We start from the raw sequence: 16,653 nt of genomic DNA, 5'->3' as shown, positions 1-16,653 counted from the left end.
CAGTTCTTGGATCTGGCTTCTTTCTCTTAGCATAATGCATTTGGTATTATCCTAGTCATTGTATGAATCAATGGTTCACTTAATTGCTGGATAGTGTTCTATTTTGTGAATGTATCACAATTTGTCCATTCACAAATTGAAAGATATCTTATATGTTTGTAATATTTAGCAATTTTTAATAAGACTATAAACATTCTCATATATATTTTTGTATAAGCTTAATTTTTTCAATATATATCTTTCTCTTAATTTTTCCTATATATCTTCCATTCCTATTGGAAGTGGTAGGTCATATAATAATCATTCGTTAAATTTTATGAGTAACTGCCCAACTGTTTTTCAAAATGCCTGAACCATTTTATATTCCCGCTAGGAATGAATGAGAGTTCCTTTTGTTCCACATCCTTGCCAGCATTTGATATTAACATATATAGATACATAATATACATAATAAAATTTAGCTGTTCTAATAGTTATCTCATTCTGTCCTCATTCCAGTTTCGATTTGAATTTTACTAATGACTGATAATATCGAACATATTTTAATATGATACTTTACCATCTGTATAGGGTTGGTGGAATATTTTTTCAGATATTTTGCCAGTTTTTAAAATTACATTTTCTCTTTTACTGTTCAATTTTAATGTTCTTTACATATTCTGGATACACAAGATTAGTAATTTGCATATATATTTACAATGTTTATGTCTTGGTGGATTCTTCCCTTGAGTAATTTGCAAATATGTTCTCCAACTCTGACGCATTTATTTTTATTCTCTTAACAGTGTCCTTCACAGGTCAGTATTTTAATTTTTTGCTGTTTAATTTATTAATTTCTTCATGGATGGTGCTTTTTGTAATGTATCTAGCAACTCATTGCCAAACCCAGTATCATGCAAATTTTCTTCTATGTTTACTTTTAGACATTTTATTGATTTATATTTTATATTTAGGCCAACGATCCATTTTGATTTACATTTTGCATAAGATAAAAGATATGTGATTGTGTTCATTTGTTTCATATGGACTTCCAATTGTTCTAGCACCATCTATTGAAAAGACTCTATTTTCTCCAGTGAATTGCCTTTGTCCAAAATCTGTTGACTACATTTAAGTGGGTCTATTTGGGGGCTCTCTGTTCTATTCCATTGATCTATTTGTTTATGCTTTTGCCAATACCACACTATCTTGAGAAAATTAGTCCCCCCTTATCTGCAGGGGATACATTCTAAGAATTCCAGTGGGTGCCTGAATCTGCAGATAATACTGATCCCTATATATACTATGTTTTTCCCTATATGTACATGCCTATGATAAAGTTCAATTTATACAATAGGCACAGTAAGAGAATAGCAACAATAATTGTCAATGGATTAGAACAATTATACAGTATACTGTAATGAAAGTCACGTGAATGCGCTCTCTCTCTCAATCTCAGAATATCTTATTGTACTGTACTCACCCTTCTTTTCCTTGTGATGATGTGAGATGATACAGCGCCTCTGTGGTGAGGTAAAGTGAGGTGAATGACATAGACATTGTGACAGAGGTAATCTTCAAGATAATTTCATTTTTGTAGTATTTAGCAATTTGATTATTTTGTGTCTGAATGGATTTTATGGTTTTATCCTATTTAGGATTTACTCAGATTCTTGAATCTCTGACTTTGTGTTTTTCATCAACTTTGGAAGTTTTCAGTCATAATTTCTCAAATACTTTTTTAGGCCCTTCTCTTTCTCCTCTCCATTTGGAACACCAATAACATGAATATTAGCCTTTTTTTTTTACACAGGCCTCTGAATTGCTGTTCTTTTATTTTTTTAATTTTATTTCTCTGTTGTTCATATTAGATGATTTCTAATGGTGGATCTTTGAGTTTTCTGACTCTTTTCTCTATGATTTCTTTTTTAAAATTGTTGTGCAATTACAGTTGTCCACATTTCCCCCCACCACCACTCTCCCCTGCCCTACCTTCCCCCACCTCCCACATTTAATCCTCCTCCCTCCCCCATTGTCTTTCTTCATGGGTCATTTTTACATGTTCCTTGACTTGAGCCTTCCTTTTCTTTGCTCCATTATCCACCTACCCCCTCCCCTCTGGTCACTGCCAGTTTGTTCTTTATTTCCATGTCTCTGGTTCTGTCTTCCTCTCTTGTTTGTTTTGTTGACTAGGTTCCAATTACAGGTGAGATCATATGTTATTTGTCTTTTACTGCCTGGCTTATTTCACTTAGCATAATGCTCTCCAGTTTCATCCACGCTGTCAAGAAGGGTAGGACTCTTCTTCCTTCCTGCTGTGTAGTATTCCATTGTGTGAATGTATCACAGTTTTTTGTTGTTGTTTTTAAATCAGTGCATCTATTGACTTATTTTTTTATTTTCTTTTTTTAAAAATTATTTATTTATTTATCTTTAGAAGGGAAGGGAAGGCGAGAAGGACAGAAATATCAATGTATGGTTGCTTTTGGTGCATCCCCTGCTAGGAACTGGCCCCTGCTGGGAACTGGCCTGCAACCCAGGCATGTGCCCTGACGGGGAATCAAACCTAGATCTTCTGGTTCTCAGGCCCGCACTCAATCCATTGAGCTACATCAGCCAGGGTGTATCACAGTTTCTTGATCCATTCATTTACTGATGGGCACTTAGGTTGCTTCCAGCACTTAGCTATTATAAATTGTGCTGCCATGAACATTGGGGTGCATAAGTTCCTTTGAACTGATGTTTCAGAATTCCTAGGGTATAACCCCAGTAGTGGAATTGCCATGTCAAAAGGCAGTCCCATTTATCATTTTTTGAGAAAATCCCATACTGTTTTCCATAGTGGTGGCACCAGTCTGCATTCCACCAACAGTGCACTAGAGTTCCCTTTTCTCCACACCCTCTCCAACACTTGTTTGTTGATTTGTTTATGATGGCCATTCTCAGGTGTGGAGTAGTATCTCATTGTGGTTTTAGTTTCCATCACTCTGATGGTTAGTGATGCCAAGCATCTTTTCATATGTCTCTGGACCCTCTATATGTCCTCCTTGGAGAAGTGTCTGTTCAGGTCCTTTGCATTTTTTAATTAGATTGTTTGTCTTCTGTCATTGAAGTCATTCAGTGAGGGTATTTTTGTTATTGTACATTTCAGTTTTAGCTGCCTTCAATATTTTATTTTTGCCTGATTTTCTGCAGTTTGAATTTTATATGCCAATGTGTTCTTTTTAAAATTGTATTTATCCTGCTTGGTGTTCTGTGAGATTCTTAGTTCTCTGGTTTGGTATCAATCACCTATTTGGGAAGATTTTGGCAATTATTTTTTCAAATATTTCTTCTTTACCATTCTCCTTCTGAAAGTCTAATTATACATATATTACACTGTTTAATAGTGTTCTAAAGTTTTTGGTTTTCTCATTTTGTTTTATTTTTTTACTCTTTTTTATCTCTGCATTTCAGTCTGTATAATTTATTTTGATCTATCTTCAAGTTCAGTGATTCTACAGCAGTGTCAAGTCCACTGGTGAGCACGTGAAAGGCATTCTTCAGATCTGATACTGTTACTATTTTTCTCTTGTATATGCATTTAATTATTTCTTATACTTTCCATCCCCCTGATGAAATTACCTTTAAGATCTTGCATGATGTCTACTTTTTCATAAAGTTTTTAACATAGTAGTCATAGATATTTTAAATTCCTTGCCTCATAATTCTAATATGTGTGTTTTAACTAACTGTGGTCCTGATGATTTGCCTCTTCAGACTTTGGTTTCTTCTTGCCTTGATTTTTTCCTTTTCATTACTCTCTGGAGACAATTTATGTCTTGCATCCTTTACAGATATAGTCCATTATTACCTATTTTATTGTTTTTTTTAGCCTGGTAGTGGAAAATAGGGGCCTAAGGACATTTTATGCTATTCTGATTCAGCCTAACTCTTGGACAGGCTTATCCTGAGTCTTAGAGGTGTGGCCTTCCCAAGTGTTCTGCCCCTCCTCTAAATATAATGGTGGGATTAGCACACATTCCTGCTCCTCCTGCATTAGAACATTTTTTTCCATTTTTCTTCTCCAGCTGTATAGAGTTTCCACCAGTGCCTTCAGTTCCTGTTGTCCTTCCTTCTGCAGATAAAAGCTTATTTTCCTTAGGGGAGATAGAGAAGTTTGGTCTGAGCAGAGTTTCAGTGGTGTAGCCACTCCTCTCTGCCAGCTGCAATGAATTTCCCAGTGCTCTCATGCTAGAGTTTTATTGTCTTTCCCCATGATGATTAAGGCTTTTGTTCCATAGGATATATAGGTAGAATGGTCTGGGAGAAACTTCAACAATGGCTGCTGTTTTGTTTCCATCCCAAAGCCAGAACTACGAGATATCTTTCTCAGGATTCTTCTCAGTCTTCCCTATTAGCATTTGGTGGAATTCCTAAAGGGAAAGTCTGCAAGAGGATGCCAGACCACCTATGTCTACAGTGCTCAGGGTCTAAACATTCTTACCCTAGCCCACAACCAACATTATGCAATTCCTTAATCATTCTTAGCTAGATTTCTTGTGAGTTTATATGTTGTCCAATAGTATCTGTGAAAGATAAATATCTGGGCACTATTGCTCCCTGCAGATGCTTGTCTCTACAGATTTTGGATGAACTGTTTGCACTGCAGTCTCGGGGGGGTGTTTTATTTTGTTTTGTTTTGTTTTGGGTCTTTTTAATGAATTTGAGAGAAGTCAATTTGCAACTGGGTTTTTTTTATATAGTTATAATGGTGGGAGAGATGGTCCTTCCAATTCTACATCCCTGAGATGATACCAGAAGATTATGTGAATTTGGAGATAAGCTTTTGAGGCCCTGTTTGTCTTCCAGCATCCATACCCCAGTTTACCAATTCCCCCACAATGGTGATTATGGTGGGTTTACCAGCTCGAGGAAAGACTTACATCTCTACGAAGCTCACTCGATATCTGAACTGGATTGGAACACCAACTAAAGGTAAGTCTCTGAAACCTTTTGTTATACAGCCCCCTACAGGCCACTGGCTGAAAACACAGTAAGGTAGCAAGCCTCAGAAGGGACAATGCCCTGAGTACCAGGAAAGTCTCAATTATTAACAGAATATTGACTATTACTGCTACTGCTGCTGCTACTAGTACTACCACTACCACTACACTCCTAATGAATTTTAAAATTTCTTGAGGACATACTCTGTGCTCAATCCCATGCTAGGTGAGAAAACTAGTACAATTACATTTCTTTCCAGAGGAGCTCCATTTTTCCAAGACCTCGAGACAACTCTATGACCAGGATATTATTTTTCTTGCTATTTCTATTGTTATCATACCAATAATAATATTTTATTAGCATTATCATTTTTTTCACAACCTTAAATTTTTCTCCCAAACTTAGCAGCATGTGGAATCAAGGACTCTGAAGCTGCAGCTAGGAGGGACCCAGAGCATTTTCACTAAAGCTGGGCATCTTAGCTCACCTCGTCCTCTTGAGTCCAGGAGGCGTCTGCTCTCTCCAAGCCTCTCCTTAGGTCTAAGCCTGTCCACTCCCCCTCCCCAGCCGGAAGTGGTCCTGCCTCATTCCGCCTCCAGAGGGGTCTTCGTCCCTGCCTGTCAACCTCCTTCCTGCTCCCTGCTCCCACCTTTCCGTTCTCCTCCAGATGGGCTCTTTTGTGCTTACTACCTCTTATTCAGCAATCAATCTCTCTTATTTTCCACTTGAAGTGTCTGGCCCCACCGTGCATCCCCGTTCCTATTTGATTCCTCTGGGCTCCCACACAAACCCTTCTCTAATGTGCCTGTTTCCTGTCTGCTCCAGCCCACTCCATTCTCACAGGGGCTCTCACAGTCATATTTCAAAGCGCAAAGCTGACCATACCTACAGTCTCCAAGGGATCTCTTGGCCTGCAGGCTTAAATGCAAGCTCCGTAGCCTGTTGTTCAAGGCCTTCCACAGTCCGCCCTTGCCAGTCTCTCAGAGGCCTCAGTCACAGTCGATGACTTTACCGTTCCCCAAACGTGTTCTGCCTTCTGCCAATGCCACACCTTTGCTCAAGCTGTTCCTCTACCTGCAATGTCTTTGTTCCCCACTCCAGCCCCCCATGCCTTCCCCTAAAAGGCCTGCCCTCCTAAAAGGACTAGTTCAAATGCTGCTTTCTCCAGGAAACCTTCTCAGGTCACCCCAAGTTAACTAGTCTTTTCTTGCCCCTTACTTTGTTGCATGGTTCTGTCAGAGTACTAAACAAACTGGGTGAGAGCTCTGTTTACTGGTTTATTCTCTGTCCTATCTGCTGGATTCTGACCTCTTGGAGAGTCTCATTATGCAGATAAGGTTTAGCTCTGCCCCAGAACTCACATCTGGCTTCACAAAGTGCCCATCAGAAAATATTTATTGGTTGAGTGAATTAAATATTATATTACCTCTTAGCACCCTGGCTGGTGTGGCTCAGTGGATTGAGCGTGGGCCTGTGAACCAGAGGATCTCGGTTCGATTCCCAGTCAGGGCATATTCCTGGGTTGCAGGCCAGTTCCCAGCAGGGGATGCATGAGAGGCAACCATACATTGATGTTTCTCTCCTTCTCTCCTTCCCTTCCCCTCTAAAGATAAATAAATAAATAAAATTTAAAAAGTAAATAAATATTATATTACCTCTTTGCTTATTATCCCCTCCCCTTCCCTCCTCTCTGGTTTTACACCATTATAAATGAGAAAGTGTGACCTAGAGAGGGCACAAATTTAGATTCCCTATCATGATACAAAATAATATAATAACATTGGACTATGATTCAAAAAGCCCAGACTGTTGGACCCTTGGTGATTGATTTTACTCCCTGGATCTAAGTTTATCTTTCCAATGGAGTAGAGCATGAAAAGGGTTGGAGTTTGTGATAAAATAGAATAGTGAACTAGCCACCACCTTTGGAGCCAAATAGCCCTGGGCTTGAATCCTAGCTCCTCAGTAATTGTGAATGTTACTTACCATCTCTGAACTTCAGTTTTCTCACTTGTAAAATGAGAATGGTGATTCTCACTTTCCAGGATTGTTGTAAAAAAATAAATGATCTAGTAGCCATAATTTGAAGCTTTGTAAGCACATTATATAGCTACAAATTACACCTTATTCTACCTACTTCTAAAATCTCTCCCAACTAGGACATGGGTCCTTTTGTTGTTGTTGCCACTGAGATCTTCCCAACCTCTTCACCAGTGTTCCCTGCTTTCAGTGTTTAATTTAGGCCAATATCGAAGAGAGGCAGTTAGCTACAAGAACTATGAATTCTTTCTCCCAGACAACATGGAAGCTCTACATATCAGAAAGTAAGTACCTAACATTTTGAGGACCTGTGCTGCCTGCCCCCTGGCTTTGTTCAGATAATGAGAGACTAGAACAGAGGCACTAGGGTTAGCAAGGAGGCCCTCTAGACTCTCAAATGGTGGTTTGGATGACCATCTTACCAAAAGCCTGTTTCAAGTCATAGCTATCCCCTGCTTAGGAACTTTCAACACTCTCCTACTTCTGACAGGAAAGAATGGAAATTTCTCAGCCTAGCCTTTGAGACAAGAGTCTTAATAGTTTGGCATACTGCAGCATGTCCAATCTCATCCATTCAATCTCAAGGTCTCTCTCCTCTCCAAGACTCTGAACACTCTTAGGAGAGAGCCCCTGTCTCATTTATTGATCTATGCCCATGAGGATAATAGAACCTTGAAAAGACTAATCACTAAATAGATTTTTTTCTAAAACCATAAAACATTGCCAATGTCATATCTGTGCTTGTGCTGTTGTTACCTGTGCCAGGAATGCCTTCTACTTCACAGATCATATACTCAGGCTCTAACGGGGTTCAAGAACCCATTCAGTTCTATTAACTCAAGGGTTAGAGCCTTTAATATTATGCTGTGTCAGTCAACTTTTTCCTGGGTACGCCACTTTATACTTGCTCCTAAGATGTACGTACACACAGAGCCACTGTCACCTGTGTGACCTCTCCGTGCTTGCCATGTGTAAATATTTACTAGTTGAATAATATAATGTAGGACATGTGAGAGATGGTGCAAAAGATACTGTAGAAAAATTTAGAGGAACCAGTCTTGGGAATAAGTCTTGTCTGTTTTTTTTCTCCGTCTTTTTCAGGCAATGTGCTTTGGCAGCCCTTAAGGATGTCCATGACTATCTCAGCCATAAGGAAGGTCATGTTGCGGTAAAGAAATTTGCATTTTCTCTAGGATTTCTGCTGGGATGGAGAACAGTGAATATGTATTGAACATTTACTATGTTCCACACATTATTCTAAGTACTTTGTACATATTAATTTAATTCCATCTTACCCCATGAGGAAGGTATTGTAATTATTCCCCCATTTTATATCCCAGGAGAATGACACACAGAAAGATTAAATAATTTCCCATAATGGCATAGTATGTATGTGTCAGGACAGAACTGAAATCCAAGTTGTGTAGCTCCAGAATCTATACTTTTAGCTACTATACCTACCACTCCACTCCCAAAAATTTAGCAGGACTACAGTAGAATTTAAAACTAAAGTATGACCTTTTTAGTTCTGAGATTTACCTAAACATCTTAGTCAATTTATTCTCATAGAGATCCTGGAGATAGGATTTGCAAATTCTAAAAATGAAAAAAGATCTTCAAATATGCAAATTGTCTCATCTAAGGTGCTGAGGATAGGGAGTTGTTTTCTGTTCTTAAACAGCTCCAGAGTGATAGGGAAGGAAGAAGCCTCACCTAGGAGTTGAGAAATCAGTTCTATCTCTCCTCTGTCAGCAACTCTCAGGGACTTGGTTAAGGCAAATCCTTCCTCTAGGGCTCAGTTACTTCACCTGTATAATGACCCTACTAAAAACCCACAAATGTTCTCTTGCATTATTATTCCTATAGAGCCTGCTACACTTTTGGGTAAATAGCAGGGCTCAGTGAGGGCTTGAGAAATTGATACAAGCCAACTCCAAATCCTTGCTATCCTTCATCACCCAGTCCAAGTTCTATCCCCTTCTGGTAGCTCCAATGAGCTGACCACAGGGCTGGTCAAAGAGTAGGCATTCTATCAGCACCAGACTCATAGCAAACCAATCTCATAATCTGCCTCTAGGTTTTTGATGCCACCAACACTACCAGAGAACGACGGTCAGAGATTTTGCAGTTTGCTAAGGAACATGGTTACAAGGTACAGTAACACTGCTACTCTTATCTAGAACCTACTTATCCAGGCATAAGTCCTAAAGAAAGGCAAACTAGAGGATTCACAAAGGCCAAATCAGCTACCTTCGGCTCAACATTTTAATTTGGTTGAGATGGCTTTCCAGATAATGTTTAGAAGCAACAAAACAGCAGAACAGGAAAGGAAAGGTGCCACATTAGGCAATGGAAGATGATTGCTGACAGGCTGGCACTGTAAGGGGAGGATGAGGAAAAAGGAGAGAGAACCCCTACAAAAAAGCATGTGAATTAAAAACCAGTAAGTGCAGCAAAGGAAATCATTATCAAAATGAAAAAACAACCTACTGAATGGGAGGAGATATTTGTGATATATCTGATAAAGGGTTAATATCCAAAATACAAAGAACTCATACAAATCAACATTAAGAAAACAATCCCATTTAAAAAATGAGTAGCGACCTGAATTTCTATTTCTCCATAGGAGACATACAGATGACTGATACACATATGAAAAGAGGTTCAACATCACTAATCATCAGGGAAATGAAAATCAAAATCACAATGGGATACCACCTCATACCAGTCAGACTGGCTATCATCAAAAAAGCTAACTAGTAACAAGTGTTGGTGAGAATGTGGGAAAAAGTGAACTCTCATTCATTGTGGGTGGGACTGTAAATTGGTGCAGCCACTATGGAAAACAATCGACATTCCTCAAAAAATTAAAAACGGGCCCTGGCTGGTGTAGCTCAGTGGATTGAGCATGAGCCTGCAAACAAAACGATTGTGGTCCGATTCCCAGTCAGGGCACATGCCTGGATTGCAGCCCATTTCCCAGCAGGGGACACATGAGAGGCAACCATACATTGATATTTCTCTCCTTCTCTCCTTCCCTTCCCTTCTAAAGATAAATAAATAAAATCTTTAAAATAAATAAATAAAATTTTTAAAAAAGATTTTAAAAAAAGGAATTGCCACATTGCCTAGCAATAACACTTCTGGGTATGTATCCAAAAGGGGGAAAAAAAACAATTCAAAAGATATGTTTATTGCCGCGCTATTTACAATAGCCAAAGCAAACTTGGTGTTCATCAATAGATGAATAAAGAAGATATGGTAGAGAACAATTAGGTGCTTAGAAAGCCATAATGTTCCAAAAGGAATGTGTATACCCTCGTATACATATACATATATATATATACACACAATGGAATATTTCTTAGCAATTAAAAGAATGGAATCTTGTCATTTGCAACAATATGGTTGGGCCTAGAGGGTTTTGTACTAAGTGAAATAAGTCAGACAAAAAAGACAAATACCATATAATTTCACTTATTTGTGGAATCTAAAGAAATGAATAAATAAAACAGAAAAAGACCCAAAGATACAGAAAACAAACTTATGACTGCTAGAGGGGAGAGGGGTTAAGGAAATGGGTATAAAAGGTGAAGGGGAATAAAAACATTTTATTTGCAAAAAAAGAAAGAAAGAAAATAAATACTGCTTTAGAAAATGATCATTTTAGCTGAATTAATTGGGTGAACTGGCATCAGGAAAGTTGACTTCAGGTGAAATGGTGAGCTAAATTTCCATCAATACCTTAGCATGCTACTTACAAAATGTTGTCTATCTCTCTTGGAGCCTTATGTCTAAGAACCAAATTCATTTTGTAGACATTATTTACAGGATCTTACTTTAAAAAAAAAAAACAGTGAAAACACAAAACAATAATCTTGAGCCATTCAATTTAGAGCCAATCTGCCTCATAAAAATCAGAATCCTAAAGCAACACTGTATGAAATTATGGTGTCAAAGATGCTCTAGGGATGACTCAGAGACATTTAGAAGGGGTCAAACTATGACTGGCTCCTATCAAACACAATTCCCTGCTAAAAATATCTCTTTTGTTTCTCTTATAGGTGTTTTTTATTGAGTCTATTTGTAATGACCCTGGCATCATTGCAGAAAACATCAGGGTAAGGAGCCCAAGTTACCCTTCATCCTTACTTTGCCGCAGGCTTGGATCATGCCTAAAAATATCTCTAGGAGATTAAAGAAGGCATTCTTTTCCAAGATTCCCTTCCCACATTCTATAGGAAGTGTTCACTGATGATTGTGGCCTACAATTTTTCTATGGAATTAAATGAAGCCAATATATAGAGAGTTATTAATATGCACCAGGTACCAAGCTTGACTCACTGGTTTTTTTCACAACAAACATGCCTGTTAAGAATCATTTCAGTGTTGGCAACAAGAAACTGAGGTCCCAAGAGGGTGAGTTGTCAAGGGGTTATACAGCCAGAAAGAGGTAGAAATGGGACTGGACCTCAGGTTTGGCTATCTGCCTCAAAAGATCTTTATTCTGCCTCATAATTCATATCAGAACTATCATGCCTTTTAGATTCTAGGAATGTGGTCTAGAACTACATCACTTAACACATTTTATTCTTCCTTATTTCATCAAATTACTGGAGCTCAGAGACAGAAGAGACTTTAAAAGTCATCTTCAACCCTTCATCAGATACCTGAAATCTCAGGTAAATGTTTGTCTAGATTTTTTCTTCATACATTTTGTGACAAGAGGCTTATTGCCTTCATCAAATACAGTCCAATCAAGCTGAAATCTACCTCCTTGTAATTCCCACTCATCAGTCCTATTTTTGTCTCTAGCAGCAAAGAACGTGTCCAATCCCTCTCTTTCCTCTTCACCTATCCATCTATCCATCCATTTATTGATTCAACAGAAAATGAATCCATACACCTGTGCCAGGCCATTCCAGGTATTAGAGACATAGAAATGGATAGAGAAGAGTCTTACTCTTTTTTTAAAGACATTTATTTAGTTAGTTAGTTAGTTAGTTAGTTAAGAGAGAGGGGGAAGGGAAGGAGAGAGGGAGAGAAACATCAATGTGTGGTCACTCCTCACATGTTGCCAACTGGGGACCTGGCCTGCAACCCAGGCATGTGGCCTGACTGGGAATTGAACCAGTGACCCTTTGGTTCACAGGCCCACATTCAATCCACTGAGCTACACCAGCCAGGGCTAACAGTCTTGCTCTTGAGCTCACAGTCTTGTAAGTGAGCCTGGCAAGTTTATAGACATAACTCTGTGAGATCAATGCTAAGATGAGGGAAAAAAGGAGGCTTGAGGACCTAACCTTGCATGGGAGGGATGGGGTGTATCAGGAAGTCTTCTTAATGAAGGTAATAGCTAACGTGCACCTTGAAAATGCATAGGAATTTGGCAGGCAAAGAATGGAAAATAAGGGAATAGCATGTAAAGGAATAGGGAAACAATGGGAGATGAGGATGAAAAAAATTATCTGGGGCCCAATCATGACAAACCGTGAGTCACTTGCTAAAATATTTCACTCTGTCCTAAAATATATGAGAAAATGTGAAAAGTTTTAAGCAAGGGAATTCCATGGCCAGATGTGCATGTTAGAAATATCCTTCTGCCCTGGCTGGTGTAGCTCAGTGGATTGAGCGCGGGCCTGCGAACCAGAGGGTTGCAGTTCGATTCCCAGTCAGGGCACATGCCTGGGTTGCAGGCCGGTTCCCTGCAGGCCAACTCCCAGCAGGGGACGCATGAAAGGCAACCATACATTGACGTTTCTCTCCCTCTCCTTCCCCTCTAAAGATAAATAAATAAATAAAATCTTTAAAAAAAAGAAATATCCTTCTTAGAAAACTGTACTTGAATGACAATAAAAAATGTTGAAACAACAACAACAAAAAAGAAATATTCTTCTGGCTGCTGGTATGGGGAATATGTCAGAAATAACAAGATTTTACACAGAGTGATCAGTCGCAAAGCTATCACAAGCATCCAGGCAGGAGAAAATGAAGGCCAATTAGAGAGATATTTAGAAGATATAGTGGAGAGGATTTTGATGCCTGCTGAGAGGTGGGGAATGTTAGGAAGGGACACATCTATTATAAGATGACTTCCAGGTTTCTTTAGCCTCAGGTAACTGAGTGGATGATAGTACTACTCACTAAGTTGAGTGGAAATGGTAGGTACTGAGGGAATTGGAGATCCCAGCCCTTCAAAAATCTAAACCCAACATGCCATGTTCTTCCAGTAAACACTTGATACATTTAAGCCATTATGACCTCTGGCCAAGATCTTCTTCAACCATTTATGACATCACGATTTCCAGTCCTCTTATAAACATTCTTCTGAAACATTTTATACTATAGAACTGAATATAATGTAGCATACCTTGTTTGACCACACAGATACATAAGTAATGAGAATTACACAATCACGATTTTAATGGATTCATTTTATAAACTTAAGCAAAACCCTTTCTCCAAGTTTCAATTTTGCCATTTTTATTATGAGCTATGTTGTACTCAATGATCTCTAAAGACCCTTCCTAAGGGCACTGTCAGAGTCTCTAGCTCCCATGGTCTCTCTGTCCTTCTCCCTTCTCCCAGCAAGTGAAACTCGGCAGCCCTGATTACATAGACTGTGACCGAGAAAAGGTTCTGGAAGACTTTCTAAAAAGAATTGAATGCTATGAACTCAATTACCAACCCTTGGATGATGAAGTGGACAGGTAAGAGCCCAGAACCCCAAAACCCAGGTCTGGATCCTTAGCCATGTTTTGATGTCCTGTGGGACCTAGCGAAATTTCCTCCCTCTCTTGGCCTCAACTTCTTTATGTGTAACATTAGGCAGTTAGACTTGATGATTTGTCTTCAAGGATGCTCCTAGCTCTGCTTATCAATGAGGTGGTTATTCTTTGATGTGTGAGGTGTTCATAAGGGGATTGAAGGAGTGCTTTCCTGAGCAATACAGACAGATCAGGGACCTGACCTCAGGGTGAGGGAGCAAGGGGAGCCTCCCTCCTGTCTTTACTGCTATTATTTTTTCAAAAGTGTTCTTTACCCATGGATGGTACTTCAGTTTTCAAACACGTTCACCTTGTTTAATTGAATCCCCTCAGTACCCCTGTAGAAGAGACTGAAATAGGCCTTATGATCATAAATTTCAAAAAGAGGAAATTGAGTCTTAGAGAGCTGAAAACACTTGCCAAAGCTCCCACCATAACTCAATAATAGGGCTGGGATTCTAACCACATATTCTGTCTCCTAGCCATGTCTCTTATTACAGTACTCACATATACCTCAACCAATAAGCATTTGGTCCCTCTTGGCTGTGGCATACATAGGGAGTGTAAATAAGGGCAAGAGAGGTGGATTCTATCCTCGGGTAGCTTCCATAGTGCCTTGCAATATGGGAAGACACATGAAAAATTTGAATTATTTATTCAAAATACCAGGTAAATGTAAGAGAGGTGTCAGCTGACAGTATAGGGAAGATGTTAAGTATGTGAAGTATGTGAAGGCCCCTAGAATATCAGACTAAGCTGAGGAATTTGGAAATTCTCCTAGACCCACCAAGAACTTAGTGTCAAGAACAGACAGTAACCATGCAACAATGCTGCATCATCTATTTTCTCATCGTAAGCTCTGAGAGTCCTTGGAGAGGATGACCTTAGGCAAATCACTGCCTCTCTCTGTTTCACCTTCCTCAACCATAAAACGCAGATAATGATCTCTGTTCTCTAGGATTGTTATACGGACTCATGTACTTGAAAGTCTGCATTCCCTTCCAGAAGCCGCCAAAATGTTCAGCAAATATGGATGCCCTATGACATCCATTAGACATGAATGATAGGGATGGGCATGATGAGCATGGTGCAGATAGAAACGCCTTCTTTAGGAGCATCAGAGAAATTTTTTGAAACCAAGCCCATCAGCCACTGCCTTACCTGCCTTGGGTTAGTGCAGCTATTTCTGTTCACTGGGTTTTGCTACTGTGCACACAGTGTTCCTGGTGTGTCACCCCATTGCCCCAGCCTCCCCCACCTGTTTACAGGGATCACCCTGAACTCCTTGCAATCAGACAACTTAGGAATTAATGCCTGGCACAGCAAGTGCCTCATAAGTCTTGCTCCATGGTTCTAGTCTTCTGATTAGTCAATGTCCCCCATTTTGAACTCTCTGCAAAGAGGTTGTTGAATAATTTGATTATCATTCTGTTTGTGGTTGTCAGTTTATGACAAATCACAGAACTGAGGTGATTGAAAGGGAGCTTTAAGCAAGGACCACAAGTTTCCCACTGATGCTGTAAAACATCTGTGTATTCCCATGTCCCAGCACTTGGCACACCTTAGAGTAAGTGACTAGTGACTGTTTGTATAATAGGTGTTGAGCATTGATCATGCATTTCTAAATATGTATTTCTACCTGGCCTAACAACTCCCAAAGGGCAAATGCTGAATGCTCAGCCCAAGCACAATGCACAGAACAGACAAGGGTGTGTGTGCTGACTTCATGGAAGATAGGGAAAGAACCCAACTCATTCTCCTTTCTGAGTAAGGAAAGAGACATACATAGAGACACAAGCATACAAAGACATAATCTGGTAACTGCCTACAGAGTGTCAATTACAATATATCATAGCATAGGTTCAAAGAACAGAGAGGCAGAGCTTGGCTCATGACTTGAAAGAGCAAGGGAGTGGACAAATCTGGAACTGCCAATGAGATGTTGGAGGTATCCAGGGACACAGAGGATTACCTCTTCTCTGAGAATGGCAGGAGTGTGAACCACATAAAAGGGAACCTCAGATGCCTGGAGTGTGATGAATGAAGATGAAAAGACAACCTGGCTCAAGTTGAGACAGAAAAGGAGGCAGAGGGAGATGGTAGCAGGCAGCGAGTTCCTGAAGGTGGTCAGGAACCAAGTCTCCAGAACAGGTTCCCAGAAAAAGACAAGGTATGGCATCTTGTTAGAGGGAAAGTAGGTGAGAACTGGGTTGTGGAGGAGGCTTGAAGTCGGGTATGTGTTGGGGGTTTCTCTTGGGATTACTTTCTTCACCTTCAGCCCCTGAACTTTCCTTGCTCTTGCTTGAACTGACCCAGCCACCTGTCCTACATCAAGATCTTCGACGTGGGCACACGCTACATGGTGAATCGAGTACAGGACCACGTCCAGAGCCGCACAGTATACTATCTTATGAACATCCATGTCACACCCCGCTCCATCTACCTATGCCGGCATGGTGAGAGTGAACTCAACCTCAGAGGCCGTATTGGAGGTGACTCTGGCCTCTCAGCTCGGGGCAAGCAGGTAGGGAGGGCACTGTGCACTGAGGCACTGGCTGAGCTGAACTAGGTGGGCTGTGGGCAATGGAGTGGCCACTGCCTGTGTCTTAAGGTTGGGGGTACTCAGTAACAGGTCATTCCCACTCTTCTGCCCTGTCAGCCACTCAGTCTTGACCCATGCTTGAAAGGTTATCGTGTGCCCATAGGAGCTGCAAGTCTGAGAACTTGGTCTTGGCACTTCAGGCCTGCCCAGATCTGGCTGCTCTTCCAGCCCCAGTATGATGAGCTCCCTTTGCCCCTGCCTGACTGGTCCCTCATCTTTCTGACAACTGTGTGCCTCCACTTGTGCAGTTTCCTCACCTAGGCTGCCTTCCTCTGTCAG

The 16,653-nt window shown here is 40.1% G+C and overlaps 1 protein-coding gene across 2 annotated transcripts in view; it reads left to right on the top strand.

The window, feature by feature from the left end:
• Window positions 1-16,356, top strand: part of PFKFB1 (6-phosphofructo-2-kinase/fructose-2,6-biphosphatase 1) — a 34,304-nt gene extending 17,948 nt beyond the window's left edge. For both annotated transcript variants that reach the window (XM_037038619.1, XM_037038618.1), the window contains exons 2-8: window positions 4,831-4,956; window positions 7,196-7,289; window positions 8,107-8,173; window positions 9,083-9,157; window positions 11,070-11,126; window positions 13,594-13,715; window positions 16,089-16,356. In XM_037038619.1, the coding sequence (XP_036894514.1) occupies window positions 4,831-4,956; window positions 7,196-7,289; window positions 8,107-8,173; window positions 9,083-9,157; window positions 11,070-11,126; window positions 13,594-13,715; window positions 16,089-16,341 (794 nt within the window). In that variant the 3' untranslated portion in view covers window positions 16,342-16,356. The remainder of the gene's footprint in view (window positions 1-4,830; window positions 4,957-7,195; window positions 7,290-8,106; window positions 8,174-9,082; window positions 9,158-11,069; window positions 11,127-13,593; window positions 13,716-16,088) is intronic.
• The last annotated feature ends 297 nt before the right edge of the window (window positions 16,357-16,653 follow it).

Source organism: Sturnira hondurensis, unplaced genomic scaffold (assembly GCF_014824575.4).
Source record: "Sturnira hondurensis isolate 20B ecotype Veracruz unplaced genomic scaffold, ASM1482457v3 Scaffold0024661, whole genome shotgun sequence".
Lineage (NCBI taxonomy): Eukaryota > Metazoa > Chordata > Mammalia > Chiroptera > Phyllostomidae > Sturnira > Sturnira hondurensis.
The sequence above is the reverse complement of the archived record's forward strand: the minus strand, read 5'-3'. Positions and strand labels throughout refer to the sequence as shown.